The 17911-nt window shown below is 44.1% G+C and overlaps 1 protein-coding gene across 3 annotated transcripts in view; it reads right to left on the minus strand.

The window, feature by feature from the left end:
* Positions 1-17911, minus strand: part of INTS6 (integrator complex subunit 6) — a 91374-nt gene that overhangs the window by 38245 nt on the left and 35218 nt on the right. For 2 of the 3 annotated variants that reach the window (XM_040340330.1, XM_040340329.1), the window contains 5 exons: positions 14543-14632; positions 12487-12670; positions 7737-7865; positions 5722-5876; positions 4940-5092 (listed from right to left, as the gene is read on the minus strand). In XM_040340330.1, coding sequence (XP_040196264.1) covers positions 4940-5092; positions 5722-5876; positions 7737-7865; positions 12487-12670; positions 14543-14632 — 711 coding nt within the window. Of the gene's footprint in view, positions 1-4939; positions 5093-5721; positions 5877-7736; positions 7866-12486; positions 12671-14542; positions 14633-16844; positions 16944-17911 lie in introns of those variants that run through there. The other variant, XM_040340331.1, reaches the window with a different exon arrangement.

The raw sequence follows: 17911 nt of genomic DNA on the forward strand, positions 1-17911 counted from the left end.
GACCAGCAGATCCTGGACAGCCCCTGACAGATCCTTCCGGCGATCCGGAGGGAAAAAATCTGTTTGGTGGGCAAGAGAGAAAATCTATATTGTACCCCGAGGAAACTACTTTGTAAACCCAACGGTCGGAAAGAAGAGACCTCCACTGAGCCGCGAAGTCGGCCCCCCACCCGAGATGTGGGTGGGGGCAGACCTTCATGCAGAGGCAGGCTTGTTGGGCATGGGGTACCAGGGGCGTTTTTGCCCTTCAGTGGGCGCCTTAGCACCCTGAAAACGTTTTCCCGACGCACTTGGCGGGCGAAAAAAAACACTTGGGGGTAGTAAAGGAGGGCCCTTACTTACGGCGAGCCTCCTTACCCTTCCCAGATTGGGGGAGTAGAGTGCTCTTACTGCCTGTGGCATCCTTTATGTCATCCAGGGACGCCCCAAAAAGCCGTTCACCCTTAAAGGCTAAGTCCACCAAGGCCTTTTTAGAAGACTGGTCCGCAGACCAACACTTCAGCCACACGAGGCGGCGTAGCACCACCGCGGAGGCCCTGGAGAGCAAGGGGAGCGTATCCAGGGCCGACTCACAGACAAACTTTAGGCCCTGCACCAACTGGTCGGCCAGGTCCACACAGGTCTCAGAAGCTTTCTGCGCCTCCTGCAGCAAGAACTTTGCCCGTTCGGTAAGTGTCTGCGACACCAGAGCCCCGGCTAAAACCGATCTCACTGCCGACCCCACCACTGTGAACATGGAGCGGGCCACAGCCTCAGTTCTCCTATATGCGGGGTTCTTAAAGGTGGGAGGCCCTGCCACAGGTAACGTGGTAGCCTTGTTCAGTCTGGACACAGGGGGGTCCACTGACGGAGGAGAGATCCACTTTTGTTAAAAGCCCTCCTCAAAAAGGATAAATGGGCCGCAAAGTATTTTGGAACAGCAAAAACTTTCTGCGGTCGATCCATTCCTTGTACAACAATTTTTCCAGATATGAAACACAAGGAAACACTTTCGCGGAGCGGGGTGGCTTGCGGAACCCAAAAGGGACCGGCATGTCTGATGCCTCCGCCAAATGCTCAAGTTTTTGAGTATCCCGCACCGCAGTGACAAGAGCTCCAACAAATTCCTAATCATGCGCCGACCCTGAAGCAGAGTCATCCTCACTGTCCGTGTGGGCTAAGCCTGCATCATCTGACATGACGGAACCAGGGCCAGACACAGAAGCGGGGCCTGATTCCATGTCAGACATCCCCAGAAGAAGGCGGAGGGAGGGGGCGCTTTTTACCCCCCTTCTGGCCACTCGCCGCTTCAATCCTGGCAACAAACGCCTCAAGGACTGCCGTCATAGCATCCAATGAGGGCGCAGGAACAGGGGCACTAAGGGTTAACTTTGGCATGCTTGGGGTAGAAGCCTCCAGTTCGGACGCCATGCTGACCCACCGTATATGCCGCCCTTGTACTGCAAGGCAGGACCCACAGGCCACCCTCCCGGCCACAACAGAGAGCAGGGGACTCATCAACCGACCAGGCTGTAGTGCTGCTGAAAAGCTGAGGACGCTGCCTGTGCTGTGCCATCCCTCAGGAAGTGTGCTGCGAGCTTTGGCACCGTTATTCTAGTCACTAGAGGCCAAAACTTTTCCAAGATGGCCGCCGACATGCAGAAAAACAGCATGCGGGCTACAAGAAAATGGCCGCCGATACAATAGAACCACGTCACCGGTAAAATGGCGGCCACACACGTGTTTTTACAACACAGCAGAACATAGTAAAAGCAGCAGACCCTGCAGGCCCCCCCCCCCCCCAGCACACACGGCACCATAAGAATAATAAAAATAGCATCCCACAGCAGCACAGCCCCCCGGTAGTAACGGAGCCCCCCCAGGCGGACCCCCCACCTCACAGCCGCCACCCAGAAAACGGGGAAGGGGGGAGAGAGGAAAGCAGGGCGGACCCTCGATCGACCTCCCCAGAAATGCACCAGCCGAACCACCGTGCCAAGGTAAGGGGATACTACTTACACATCCTGCGACCACCGGCTGAGGCATTCCAGACAGAACCAACGTCCGCTTGCGGCATGGCTGTCGGCCCGGCACACTGTAACATGGCCATAGAGACCGGTCATATGTGTGCCCTGGAGCATATCGCTCACCGGCCACCCCTGGAGCAACGGGGAATGTCGTGGACGGCCCAGCGCATAGCTAAAGGCCGGCACACGCTCGATGGCCGAACATGGGGGAACTACAAGGATCGAGGATCCAGCCTGTCACCCAGTCGGCAGTTGATTGTAGATCCCAGGATCCAAAAAAATGCAGGAAAAATAAAATAAAAGCGAAAAAAATCGCCTAAAAACCTCCAGAGCACATGGGCCCAGAGGAACCATGTCTTCTCCTAACGTTAGGCAGAAAAAAACTGGGGCTGCATGATGCAGAGAGTGGGATGTACCCAGGGGACCCGCCCCCTGGGAGGTGCTGTACTGCAAGAAGTGTTTTAACACTTGAAGTGCTGTTTTTTCTGCCCAAGTCTCTCCTGAAAGGAAGGATATATAACCCCAAGGTCAATGCTGCGGTGTCCGTCCATGAACGGAAGAGAAAAACACCTTGCAGTGTCCAGCCCCCCCGTTTTACTTACCTGAGCCCCGAATTTCCGTGGGCACGATTCCGCCGTCGCTTCCTCCACGGGTCCTTGGCTCTTCATTGGATTGATGGCAGCGCAGCAATTGGCTTCAGCTGCTGTCAATCAAATCCAATGATGGGCGGCACCAAGTCCTATAATTGCCGGCTACGGACGCCGAATCCTGGACATGGGAGCGCGCCTGTAAGGTAACCCCCTTGGGAGAGCGCTTTCCAGAAGGGGTTATGTAATGTGGTGAGGAGCAGAGAGAGCTGCCGTGGGACCCCAGAAGAGGACGTTCGGGGCCACTCTGTGCAAAATGAACTGCACAGTGGAGGCAAGTATTACATGTTTGTTATTTCTTTTAAAATCGAACCTATAGTATCACTTTATATAAAAAAAAAAAAAAAAAAAAAGAAGGAGAAAAATGGGCAATTGTAAGGATTTTAGTGGCTTTGACAAGGGCCAAATTTTATTGGCTAGACCAATGTTGACCCACAGCCAAAAGTGCCTACAATAGGAATGTGAGCATCAGAACTGGACCACAGCGCAATGAAAGAAAGTGGCCTGGTTTAATGAATCATGATTTATTTTACATCATGTGAATGGCTGGGTGCATTGCTTACATTGGGAAGAGATGGCACTAGGATGCAGTATGGGAAGAAGGAAAGCCAGTGGAGGCAGTATGATGCTTTGGGCAATGTTCAACTGGGAAACCTTGGGTCCTGTCATTTATGTGGATGCTACTTGACATGCATCTACATAAACCTTGTTGGTGACCACGTACAGACCATCATGGAAACTGATGGCAGTGGCGTCTTTCAGCAGGATATTGTATTCTGCCACACTGCAAAAATGGTTGACAAATGGTTTGAAGAACACTGGTCAAGGTGTTTTCTCGGCCAACATAGATTTCCAGATCTCAATTCAATTAAGCATCTGTGGGATGTGCTGGAAAAACAAGTCTAATCCATGGAGGTCCAATCCAGGACTTAAAGAACAAGTTCACCTTTCGTAACATGTTGCACCCATATTCAAGGTGTAACGTGCTACGAATGGACTGGCCCCTGCAACACCCACAATGCCTGCTGAGACAGCTAGCAGGGTTCTTCTCCCTCCCTGCTAGCTGTCACAATTTTAAAAACACATAGCTATGCAGGGATCCGCCTGTATTACTGGTTAACAGGGCTGTGGGCAAAGAAAACTACAGCCTTTGCGTATAGTGGTAGTGCATTCATGCTTCCTGTCAGACTATCTGCTTACCCATATGGAATGGAGGGGCATGCAGATACACTGGCAGATCTGCTGTAGACCTGCATGGCATCAGTGATCCGCAGATCACTAGTGCAATGCTTTACAGGCTGAAAAAAAACAAAAGCCAATTTTTTTACCTGCAAAAATGTGCCTTTATTATTTTTCCCCAAAAAGTGAACTTCTCTTTTAAAAGATTGGTTACTGGCGGCTTGGTGCCAAATACCTTCAGAGGTCTAGTGGTGTCCATGCCTGTTGAGTGGCATCCATTTGATATTAGGTAGGTCAAACTGTTATGACTGACTAGTGTATTTTTGCAGGAAAAGGGTGCATATTTTTTTTTCCTCTTGGGAGCCTGCAAAATATTGCACCCATGATCAGTGAATTGGATTTGCACCATGTTATATCCTAAATACGGGTGCAAGAAGTAACCTGGTGCAAAACTTAAACGTAGCCTCAAAATAACTTGTACACATTTACATAAAAATTTTACATAACATTCTAGTGAGGAAGAGACCTTGAAAATGGAGTTCCTCAAGAGCCTCTACCCATAAACTGAAGTAATACTACTGGATATACAGAACACCAAAATAAAATTCATTCTTAATGGAATACCCTAGTTTAACAGAGCCAAGTTAACATAAAACCACGAAACTGTGGTACTTGCCAAAATGCAAGCCACTCAGAGCACTGAAAAGGTCACGCAGTGCCAATCTGACAAGGAACAGATATACCCGTCAGCTGACCGAACCAATGCAGCCTGGCTGATCATGAGCCACACAGCCTCAAATCTATACATAATGCCATGGGTGCCAGTCACAGACTGCAAGCAGAAGTCATTTAATTGACTGGGCAGTGCAAGAGTGTTAAGCCAACCCACAGATATGTTTTTAACGTCACTGTCCGGATTTGTTAAACTAGGGGCAAATTTAACTTTTTCCTATATTCAATAAAAAAATAGAAATCAATCCCAATAACATTTTTTAATTGGAAAACTGTAAAAAAATAAATAAAAATAAAATAAAAAAAAAAGGCAAAATTAAACACTGTGGTTAGAAATATTAACATTTGTTGCAACAAATAAGGAATAAAACTCACGGGCCAACACGTATGTGGAGATTTTCTTTCCAATATATACTGCGTCAGTGGCGATGGCTCCAACTCATACTTGTCAAATGGTAGCTTATCTATGACCATCGGTTCAGAATTCGTGCAGGAAAACTTCACAACGGGATGTGAGGATCGTGGGGGCTGTTGCAAGAGATAGTAAATATGTTACCCATATGATAGTGAAGTGAAGTGAAAAGTTGGGATAGGCCTATACTTAAGAGCATTTTCATTTTCCAATTTGCACCAGAAAAAATATTCTCTGCAGATACAACAAAATGCTATATGCAAGGTGCAAGACATTACAAAGGTTGTAAACTCAAAAAAAAAAAAAAAACCTGTAAGAAAAATACATAATTTAGCTAGCTCATTATGAAATACTCACCTTAGAACTAAGCCTTCCAGCAGCGCCTGCACGCTGCAGAGACGGCTGACATTTTTCCCCAGTTTCTTGCGGGTTCGCAGGCTCTGGTGCCTCGAGTGGCCGGAGTCATAATAACGTCACTCCCGTGACTGCGTGCAGGAGCCGCCGTTCACGGCACAGGGCTCGGAAGGAACGGCACCCGTGGCTGTTCCTTCAGAATGCATGCACCAGTGATGTCACTCGCTGCACGCAATTTAAATATCTACTAAACGGTACATGTTTAGGAGATATTTACACTACTTAGAGATAAATATCTGCAAGAAAAAGTTTACTTCCTCTAAATATTGGTTGGTTTGGGTAAAAGACACCCATCTAGATCACTGCACAGTACACAGACTCCTATACTTACTAGTGTTGGAGAATTCTGATCTGGCCAGAAGGATTCTGGTAAAGGCCAATGACCAAGAGGTACGCCAGTTTTAGGATTTGGTTTAACATAAATTAATTTTCGACAGCTGTGCCAAGGCTGGACTCCAACTGCTTTGATGTTATCTGTAATTCCATCTATAAAAAGATAAACAACTTTAAATGAGAAGTAATTACCACATTCTGCAACAACTATAATACATGCCTGTTTACCAGATCAGTGAACCTGTGCACCCAAACCATTAGGTAGGGCAAAGGAAATCTATAGGTTTCTCTTAACATTAGAAAATGCCACAAACACAAGCTCGCTGTCATAGTAAAATTTCATAAGTACATCACTAAGCTAAACATTAAGGCGGGGATCACACCTATGCAAATTGGATGCAGGTCTCTCCATAGAAGGAGAATGTGACTGGCTCTCTATGAAGCCGGTTCACATCTCCGCAGCAGGACCGGTGCGTTTTGCAGGAAAAACGTGTGCTTTTTAGAACCCCCAAACATTATATATATTTTTTTAGCAGAGAATCTAATGGCGATTGTTATTTTATTTCGGACGGTATTTGTGCGGCGGTGTTTTAAACGCAACTTTTTGGGAAAAATTAAGTTTCATGAATTTTAAAAAAAATGAAAAAGGAAAGTTAGCCGAATTTTTTTGTGTAATGTGAAAGATAATGTTACGCCGAGTCAATAGATACCAAACAAGTTACGCTTTCTAATTACACGCACTCGTGGAATGGCAACAAACTACGGTACCTAAAAAACTCCATAGGCGACGCTTTAAACTTTTTTTTTACGGTTACCAGGTTAGAGTTACAGAGGAGGTCTAGTGCTAGAATTATTGCTCTCGCTCCGATGATCGTGGCGATACCTCACATGTGTGATTTAAACACCGTTTTCATATGCGGGCGCGACTTCCGTATAACTGTTGCGCTAGCTCGCGGGGAGGGAAGTGCTTTAAGAAAAAAATATATATTTTTAAAATATTAAAATTGTGTGGGGGTGTATGGACAAAAGAAAAACATGCAAAGCTTTAAAAGCAGAAACTAAAGAATAAGGTTCCATGCACACTGAAGCTGATAAACTGCAGTTTATTGGCGTTTTGGCTTCTTTTTTTTTTTTAAAGCCCATAAACATGCACACCTGGGCGTTTTTTAGTGTTAATGAGCTTTGGAGTTTATTGTTTTTTTCTGAATCCCAGAAATTTGCGTTCAAAGAGGCGTTTTTTGGTGAGAAAAACGCAAAAAAAAAAAAAAAAACGCAAAACGCTCAAAACCGCCGGCGCCAGCATTTTTTTATCCATCGACAAGAAAAATAAAAGCTACACTGAAAAACGCTGATTAAAGCTATTGCAAAAACGCTAAAAACTTTGAAAGGCTCCCTGCAAAGCTACTAGCGTTTTTTTATAGCTTTTTTTTAGCTTCAGTGTGCATGGAGCCCAAGTTAACCTTTGTTAAAAAAAGAAAAAAAAAAAAAAACAAAACACACACAATTCACTTTTTCTTTTGCAAAAAGATGCATATTTAAAAAAAAAAAAAAAAAGGTGATTTTTTTTAAAAAAAATCCCCTGTCAGTATAGTAAGGTATGGGCAGGCAGTTACTGAAGGACAAGAATGATCAATGAACTACCTAGAGCGCTCATTAGCACCCTGGTAGTTCATTGAGAACTACAAGCCAACTGCAATGGTTGACGGTAGTTCCAGCTCTCCCATTCACAGAACTCTGAATGAACGATGTGGCTGGCTGGGCAGAGTGGTGCATGGTTGAGTATTCTTTATTGTTACAGCAGGTGTGGTGAGAAGATCCGACCTGCTGTCACAACAGGGACTTGGGAGGAGGAGGTGCGGGGACTACTCAGTAATATGTCACACCCTAAACATGGGTGTGCAACATGTTACCTAAAAGGTGAACTTATCCTAAATATATTACTGCCAATATTGTATGGGAAGCAAGAGCTGGTAGGGAAGGTCTTGTTTAACAAAATAATCACTAAATGATTACCTGAATCAGTAAGTGAAGGATCGGGTCCAGATTTTTCAAAGTTTATCACCACACCACTTTTAACTTTTTGTGCCAATGACTCCAAACACTGATTCAACATTCGCTGTGAGAACACCCCGTATGAGCGACCTAGAAAAAAAAAGGAAATTAAAAATTTAAATTAAGCAAGAGTATTAAAAATAGGATTTTTGTACTCACCGTAAAATCCATTTCTTTGAGTTCATGGACGGACACAGCAGCAATTGACCTTAGGGTATTATCCTTCCTTTCAGGAGATTGACTAGGCAGAAAACAGCACTTTAACCACTTGCCGACCTCCTCATGTACATATACGTCAGCAGAATGGCACGGACAGGCACATGTACGTACCTGTACGTGCTCTGCTTGACGTGGGTCCGATCGGGACCCCCCCCCCCCCCCCCCCGGTACATGCGGCGGTCGGTAAGCCTCGGGGAGCGATCCGGGACGACGGCGCGGCTATTCGTTTCGATCGAGTGATACCTTTTATTAGGGAGACTCGATCGATGTTGTCAGTCCTACAGCCACACCCCCCTACAGTTGTAAATACACACACACAGTGAACCCTAAATGTTACAGCGCCCCCTGTGTTTAACTCCCAAACTGCAACTGTCATTTTCACAATAAAGAATGCAATTTAAATGCATTTTTTGCTGTGAAAATGACAATGGTCCCAAAAATGTGTCAAAATTGTCTGAAGTGTCCGCCATAATTTCGCAGTCACGAAAAAAATAAAAAAAAAAAAAAAAAAAAAAACCGCTGATCGCCGCCATTAGTAGAAAAAAAAATAAAAATGCAATAAAACTATCCCCTATTTTGTAAACGCTCTAAATTTTGCGCAAACCAACCGATAAACGATTATTGCGATTTTTTTTACCAAAAATAGGTAGAATACGTATCGGCCTAAACTGAGGAATTTTTTTTTTTTATATATGTGTTTGGGGGATATTTATTATAGCAAAAAGTAAAAATAATTGCATTTTTTTCAAAATTGGTCGCTCTATTTTTGTTTATAGTGCAAAAACTAAAAACTGCAGATGTGATCAAATACCACCAAAAGAAAGCTCTATTTGTTGGAAAAAAAAAACGCCAATTTAGTTTGGGAGCCACGTCGCACGACCGCGCAATTGTCTGTTAAAGCGACGCAGTCTCGAACTGTAAAAACACCTTGGGTCTTTAGGCAGCATATTGGTCCGGTCCTTAAGTGGTTAAGTGTTAAAAACACTTCTCACAGTACCTCCCAGGGGGCGGGTCCCCTGGGTACATCCCTCTCTCTGCATCATGCAGGCCCCAGTTTGTAAACAAGCAGTACAAACAAAGGAGGGGTGGGTGCCGTGTCCATCCATGAACTCAGAGAAATGGATTTTACGGTGAGTACAAAAATCAATTTTCTCTTCCGTTCATGGACAGACACAGCAGCATTGACCTTAGGGACGTTCCCAAGCAGTGTCAAAAAATTTCGAGGGGTGGGGAAAAACACAGCAAACCAAACTTCACCCCAAACAAACCAGAGCTCCTCAACGGAGGAACTTAAACCTTAAACAGCCGCCTGTAAAACCTTTCGGCCAAAGGAGGCATCCGAAGATGCACTCGCATCCACCTTGTAAAATTTTGAAAATGTGACGACCAGGTCGCTGCCTTACACACCTGTAAAACAGACGCTTGATGGCGGAAAGCCCAAGAGGCACCAATCGCCCTGGTCGAATGCGCCGTAACCGGAAAGGGAGGCACCCGCCCCTTTAGGGCATAGGCCTGGAGCACGACCTGTCTGATCCACCTAGAAATGTTAGCCGACAAGACCGCCAGACCTTTCTTAGGACCAGTCATCGACACAAACAGTGAATCCGACTTTCGAAACTGAGCCGTAGCAGACAAGTACACCCGTAGGGCCCGAACCACATCCAAGGAATGCAACATGGCCTCCTTCGGGTTCTTCAGCCGAGGACATAAGGATGGCAAAACATTGTCCTCAATGTAAAAAGCCGAAACAACCTTTGGAAGGAATGACAGCTGCGGCCGCAGCACCACCTTATCCTTGTGGATTACCAAGAATGGAGCCTTGCAAGACAAGGCCGCTAGTTCAGAAACCCGTCTGACCGAAGTAATTGCCACTAGAAAAAACACCTTCTGGGACAGAGTCAACAAAGGAATCTTTCGAATGTCCTCAAACGGAGACTCTTGAAGCACCGAGTGGACTAAATTCAAGTCCCATGGAGGCAGTGGAGGACGCACAGGAGGGGCCACATGCCGAACCCCCTGCACAAACGTACGCACCAGGGAGTCCGCCGCCAATGGTCGCTGAAAGTAAACAGGAAACAGCCAAGGCCGAAATCTGACCCTTAACCGTATTTAAGGCGAGAGCCTGATCCACTCCACGCTGCAAGAACAGCAGAATCCGGGACATCACGTATGTACGGGGGTGCCAATTCATCTCCTCACACAATGAGTTGTAAGCCTTCCACGTACGAGTAGACTTCCGCGCACGTAGTATGGTAGAAATCACTGAGTCCGACAGGCCTCGATCCTTCAGCACCTGGCTCTCAACAGCCACGCCGTTAAAGCCAGCGACTGTAAAGCAGGGTGAAAGATAGGACCCTGTGACAGAAGATCTTCTCTAAGGCCTCGTACAGACGAGCGGACATGTCCGATGAAAACAGTCCGCGGACCGTTTTCATCGGACATGTCTGCTAGCAGATATTGGTCTGATGGTTGTACACGCCATCAAACCAAAATCCCCGCGGACAGACAGCGCGGTGACGATGACGCGGACATGTCCGATGAGTCGTACTAATCATCGGACATGTCCGACGGACAGGCTTCCAGCGGACATGTTTCTGACATGGACATAGAGACCGGTCATATGTGTGCACTGGAGCGTATAGCTCACCGGCCACCCCTGGAGCAACGGGGCATGTCGTGGACGGCCCAGCACGTAGCTAAAGGCCGGCACACGCTCGATGGCCGAACATGGGGGGGGGGGACTACAAGGATCGAGGATCCAGCCTGTCACCCAGTTGGCAGTAGATCCCAGGATCCAAAAATGCAGGGAAGAAAGAGAAAAAAAAAATCTCCAGAGCACGTGGGCCCAGAAGAGCCATGTCATCTCCTTACGCTAGGCAGAAAAAAACTGGGGCTGCATGATGCAGAGAGAGGGATGTTACCGGGGGACCTGCCCCCTGGGAGGTACTGTACTGTGAGAAGTGTTTTTAACACTTAAAGTGCTGTTTTCTGCCTTGTCAATCTCCTGAAAGGAAGGATAATACCCTAAGGTCAAATGCTGCTGTGTCTGTCCATGAACAGAAGAGAAATTAAAAATTTCGGCAGAAAGAAAATGCAGTTTTGTCAGAAAGTACATCTACCAAACTAGGTTCATAAAGAAAACAGAAATGACAAATTGGGGTAGCCAATCAGCTTCTAACTTCAGCTTGTTCAATTAAGCTTTGACAAAATACAAACCTGGAAGCTGAATGGTTTCTATGCAGAGCTACAAAGATTTTTAAACGAACTGCGCCTTTTTTAAACTGTTTTAGTAAATCAACCCCATTGTGTTACATGCTTTTTCAGAGTTTTCACAATTGGATGAAACAAAGCCAAGCTAAAGCCTTGCTATAGTACGGATTGCCTGATCTGCCTTTGGTGATAAAAAAACTAGATTAGAACTGCAATTTAAAGAGCTCAACCTACAAACAAGGCTCCTGTCCTAATCTACGAATAGCACTCATCCCTATGAAGGGACTCCCCCTTTCTTACTTTCCCTTCCCCGCTGCAAGCAGTTCATCTCCTATTCCATTCTTCTTCCTAACACTTTCTGAAAATTCTTCGCCTCATTCCTTATTTTTAGACATCCTTGACACCATAAATGCAATCACCATCTGACATGGAACCGCAATCTATATTCACCATGGATATCTGAAAAAATAAAATAGTAGTACATTGTGCCTGCACACTGCAACACAGTGGTGCGAATCGGGCACACAGGAAACAAGGCATTTTGGCATGGGATTGTGCTGGAATAACCATCCAGTGCAGTCCCACCGTATCTGGTGAACACCTTAAAAGCAGAACATGAGTCATTTATCTTTCCATCCGTTAAATCTTCTGCTTTTTACATCCTGTTTGCCTGGTAAAGAGCCTAGGCTTACGACATGCACAGCTCTTTCTCGTGAGAGTTTGCTAGGAAACCGGGGGGGGGGGGGGGGAGGGGGGGGGTGGGGCTGAAGGTGTGCCCCTTTGTGTCTGTAAAGGAAGTGAACAGGCAGCAGCTTCAGCTGCCCACAGTTAAAATGGATGCAGCCAGACTTTGTGAAAGGAGATTTCTGCAGCATATTTGGCAAGTACAGAATCACAGTGTGTGTGTATACACACACACACACACACACACACACACACACACACACACACACACACATATATGCAGTGGTTGGAGGGAAGCTTCAGAATGGCAAAGATGTTTTTACAAATTATGTGAGCAGACTGCAGTTCCTCTTTAAAATCAAAACATTGTTTCTTTTAGAGTGGAGAGCAGATATTTCACTTCCATTTTATTTCTGCTGTCTGATCACATTGAGGGTATGAGACCTCTCTATTAGTCCTACAGAACGATTACCACTGGGACAGAAAAATCCAAAATGGTAAGTTGCCATCAGAACTTGAATGAATTTATTGAACAAGTCAGTTATGCCCAAGTATTAAGAGGTCAAATCAAGTTTTACTCCAGAGGGGAGATACTAACCTCCAGTGACATCACACATAGGAGTGATTGAAGAGTCATCCAGCTGGACAGAGGTCACCTGTTCTTGTTCAACAGATGTTGCGCCAGGTATTCGAAGGACTAAGGCAAAAAGTCTCTGATCCCACCGAAATGGCTCTTTTGTTAACTCGCTTCCAGGTAATGGAGACATTAAAGGCAGGTGGAGCTAAGAGAAATAAACATAGTTAGAAATAAATGTCGATAGTCAGAAAGGCTGCAATGAACTTTCATACACAAGGCATTTTTTTAGGATTTCCTGGTTACAAAATAGTACAATGTATAAGAAAAAATCTGCAAACAGCAGAATCTCAAATACTTTATCTTTTCTAAGCCAACAATAGACTGTTCAACCCAATCCTACTATATAACATGGAAACAACCACCATTCCCATAAGAGCCCTTGTGCTGTCCTTGTATTCACAAAACACGTTAACCTATAACAATATAAAGTAGAAATGTAGGCAAAACTTTTTTCATTTTGGGTAAGGAAGGGTTATAACCCATCAGATTTTTTTCCGCCACCTGTGTCCCATTGTGGAGATGTCTCTTCACTTCCTGTCCCATAGCCAAAACAGGAAGTGGGAGGAAATCCCTGCAAATTAAAGTAATACTTTGGGGACTCCCAGGTCAGCAGAACTAGTGTCCCCAATGGAAGATTTCTCCTCCATTAATTTTCTGGGGACAACCCAAATTTGGGATTTTAATAATGCTAAACAGGACAAAGAGGATGAATCTCCTTATGCTCCCTGGCGGTATGATTATTTTAGATTTTAGATGCTAAAAGCGGTACAATTGTTTTGCATGGAAATTTGGCGTTTTATATTGTAGACCTGTAATTCTTAAGAATAACTCACTTAAATCTGTCCAAACAAGAGTCTAGTAGACATCCCGGGTATGATAAAGTTTGAAACACAAAATCATAAATAATAGAATAAAAATTATAACAAATGATATAATCATAATAAAAAATTTTACTTTCAGTGTTAGATGACGAATTTCCCCACAAATCACCATTGCTCAATTCTGCAAGTGATTCTAATTATAGCCGTATTCTAGCTGGTCTAAAACCACTTTTGAGATACAGGGACACTTTTTGGTTGCTATGGACAATCTAGTTTCCAGGTAGAAAGAACAGTCTATTATATAAAAGTGCATGCAGGTCACTGGGCAGACCACTAGGGACAAGGGGTGTGTATTTATGTCATACACTACTATAATCTAAGATTACTGTATGTGTATTGTTTTTATTTTTTTGAATTTGGCGCCGATCTTTACCCCTGTGCGTCGTAACATCGCAGGGAACAGAGCTCGGCGGCACACGGGCACTGTGTGAATCGAGCGAGGAGACAGCTTACTCACACAGCGGGGAGACATTGCAGGATCCAGGGGACAAGGCAAGTAATCTCCGCCTGGATACTGCGATGCGATCCTAGGTCTGGCTTGGGGATACCGCTCATGGTACGGGATCTCCATCCAGAGCCAGACTCTGGATTACCGCCAGAGTGGTTAATGGGGGCACATACAGCAATAAAAACTGACAGGTTTTCCAATTCCTCTCCACTCTATCCAAAACTAAAAAAAAAAAAAATTGCCTTTAGTTATGCTTTAAGAATGCAAGCCATGCCATTCTATTACAAAATTAGACTGTGCATTGTCTGGTGCTAAAGAGTCTAGAAGATGTTAGCAGAACCCAAAACTGTAGTCAAACATTTTGGCTATAGACTTTATAAACCAAATGTATTTATTTCAAGTAAATCGAACACCCTTCTCTTACATGTCTAGCTACAGGAGCGGTGGTCAAGTTACTTTATGTAGGGCAGCATATACTATTCAGTGAATGTAATGCTACAGAAAGCTGTCAAAACCGCAGTGCCTTTTGTCTAGATGAGCCCAGCAAACCTCTTGCTTATTACTACAGGCAATACAATTTCTCATTGTGGCAATTTTTATAAACTACAGCGCTTTCACAACTAGAAGACCAAAACAAGAGTCACACAACAAAAAGGCATTTAACGTAGAAAGGAAAAGATGTACATACTTCCTCCTGAACACCACTGTTTGTCGTAAGTTTACTTCCATCTGTTATTGCAATTATGATAGCAGGCTCCAAGAAGAAAGGATTTCTTCCCTGTGGGGAAATAATACAATTAGGTTAAATAAGGTCCTGAATTCAGTTATCGGTAAGGGTTTTCCAGTATTTAAAGGCCTGAATGTTCTTCCCTGTATCTGCATGGGTTTTATACAGGTGTGAAAAATGTAAATCAAGAATGCTTTCAGAATTAGAAGTGTTAGTTTATTTTCATCAATTGCCAAAAAGAAAAAGTAAATGAACAGAAGAAAAATCAAAATTCGGTGCGACTGCCCTTTACCTTCAAACCAGCTTCAATTCTTCTAGGTACACTTGCACAGTTTTAAAAGGAACTCAACAGGTAGATTGTGCCAACATCTTGGAGAACTAACCATAGATCTTCTGTGGATGTAGGCTGCCTCAAATCCTGTCTCCATGTAATCTCAGACAGTCGATGTTGTGATCAGGGGTCTGTGGAGGCCAGACCATCACTTCCAGGACTCCTTGTTCATCTTTACACTGAAGATGGTTCTTAATTGGCTGTATGTTTGGGGTCATTATCCTACTGCAGATTACATTTGGGGGCTAATCACACACCTCACAGATTGTAAAGGCCTGATGGCTAAATATCTGCCTGTATTCAGCATTGAGGACACCATTGAGCCTGACCAAAACTCCATTTGCAGAAATGAACCCCCAAACTTGCAAGGAACCTCCACCGTGATTCACTGTTGTCTGCAGACACTCATTGTATTTCTCCCTATCCCTTCAAACTGCCTTCTGCAACAGTCAAATATTTCAAATCCCCCCCAACTCACTGCCACAACCTAAACATATGGGAATGATCTGTGAATGGACTGCAACTATGACAGCCTTTGTGGCTGTCGGCTTGTAGATTTCAATGAACCACATTGATGTTGAGCGCTGTAATAGTTTGATTCTTCCTATGAGTGTGATGCACGGGCGGGCAGCTCACACTGAAAGTCTGCAGGACATGCATGGCATCAGCAAACCGCCAATAACTGGTGCAATGCTTTCCAGGATCCTGGAAAAAAAGGAAACGCGCATTTTTTTGACCTGCATTTTTTTTTTTTTTAAAAGATGAACTTATCCTTCAATTATACACCTGACCCAAGCCTAAAAAATCCCTGACTTTGTGCAAGTGTACTTTGTGAAAGTATAAGAATTGATGCTGGTTTGAAGCCAAAGGGTAGTCGCACCAAATGTTGGATTTAGAAAGGTCTTCTGTTCACTCACTGTGCATTGTGTAAATTTATATAAACCACTAATATACATTTTTTTAAAGCATTCTTAATTTACAGCATTTCTTCACACCTGCCTTAAACTTTTGCACAGTGCTGTGTGTGTGTGTGTATATATATATATATAAAAACTGGAGGAGCTAGATTGGGAGTGCCTTTGTTGGACAGGGATTAACGTGAATGGCTCCATGTGCCTGTTTCATTCAGTTGGTGCGAATCTAAGATTATAGAGTGTTGTAAACAAGCAAAGTAGTTAAAGCAGAACTAAACCCCCCTATCCATACAGCCAAGAACTGTGTCATCTTAGCCTCCGATCTGCAGTTTATATGGTGATGCCCAGTTTTAAAACAAGCCATTTGATAACAGAAACAATTATTCATGGAATGCCTTGAATGTACTGGTTGTGGGGAGAAAAAAAAATGGGTAAAGCGATGGGTTTAGTTCCGCTTTAAGAACAGTCAGGTAAACAAGTAAAAAGGAGCCTAAACTGCCCCCTGCTGGCTTGAGTTAATTTTGTTGAAACTAAATGCAAAAACTTGGAACAATTATAAAAAGTGACAGTATTAGGGCAATGGCAGACAAGCAAGGCAGCACATTGATTGCATTTATCGATGGGAAATGGTAGTAAGAGACTTATGTGCAGAGCTGTCATCAACTCGGCATAGAAATAGATAGGGAACTCTCCCCCTGCCACACAAATCAGAGGTGAAAGGGATATTGTGAAACAATCAATATGAGGCATTTGGAGGAGGATGGCTCCCCCCCCCCCCCCCCCCCCAGATTGTTAAGCTACAAGAAAATATAAATAGTAGTGAATTCAACATTCAAATACTCAATAAAGATCAATCTTCCAGGTGCCTAGGTTTCAAATGAGAGGGGTTGATTCAACATCAGTGAATGTTTGGTGAAAAGTCACATTTGCTGCTTTATAAATATGCCCCCAAAGCTTCAGGTATGAAAGACAAACACCTGTTTATCACAGCGGAAAATTAAATGAATGTTTTAAGCACCTGTGTTTGATGCAACCAGGAATTCCCAAGGTGCTTTCAATCTATAACTTCCAGCATGCACTGTCCACTGCAGGCAGGGCACACTGTGGGAAAAACCACCTAGGAAGACAGACAACAGGTTGCCTGTTTTGATCATTTTATCATAAATCACATGACAATGTAATAAATAATCAACTTGATTTTCAAGCACTTTGCCTTTCACCCTTCAAAAGAAAAATAAATGACATTTAAAAATGACACATAATGGCACGCAACCAGATCAATGCTTTAGCTTCAAGTTAATAGTATCCGTTTTACAATTCTATAAGTAAAATACATAAAGATCAATGTAAGGCATGTGTCAAGCCACTCCTGTCTGGTTTTTGCATCAGTGGCTCCATTAGAAAGAGTTACCCTCACTTTGTCCTGCGTCAGTGACAATAGTTTTACCAGACAGGAAGTGAAGAAAAATCTGCAAGCGGGAATACAGATGGAAACAGTCTGCTTATTTCTGTTATCGGAAGAGAGTGCTCCCCACTTCATTTCTGGTAAATCTGGACAGCACGAAAGGTGCCCCAGAAAATATATATATATATATATATATATTATATACACATACATACACCGTATAATAAAAACACACACACACACACACACAAACAGAAAAGGATTCTAAATCTTCCTCACTCTATCCAAAACTAAAGCTGGCTGTACACAGCTTGAACTGCAGCCAATGTGGGTGACCGTGTCAGCACCATCCAGCTCTAAACTCAAAAGGGCCGGTGTGGAAAATTGCTGGCTGAACAGTGACTTCATCCAATCAGACGCAGTCATTGTTTGGCCATTTAGGCAGCCCTGGATGCGGCTACTTGACAACGATAGCCGAGAATAATGGCTTTTGAAAAAGTTTAAACTTTATGTACACTTTAAAATTTGATTAATACGGCAGCACCGAAGGCCTAGGAATCCTAGCAGTCCTAACGTTGCACAGTGGTTTCTGCAGCTAGATGTCTAAATGCAGTATTGCAACAGTGACACCTACAGGTCAAAGAGGAAATTACCTTGACTGGTAAACATATTAGAAAGAC

The sequence above is a fragment of the Rana temporaria genome, chromosome 2 (genome assembly GCF_905171775.1).
Source record: "Rana temporaria chromosome 2, aRanTem1.1, whole genome shotgun sequence".
NCBI classification, from domain to species: Eukaryota; Metazoa; Chordata; class Amphibia; order Anura; family Ranidae; genus Rana; species Rana temporaria.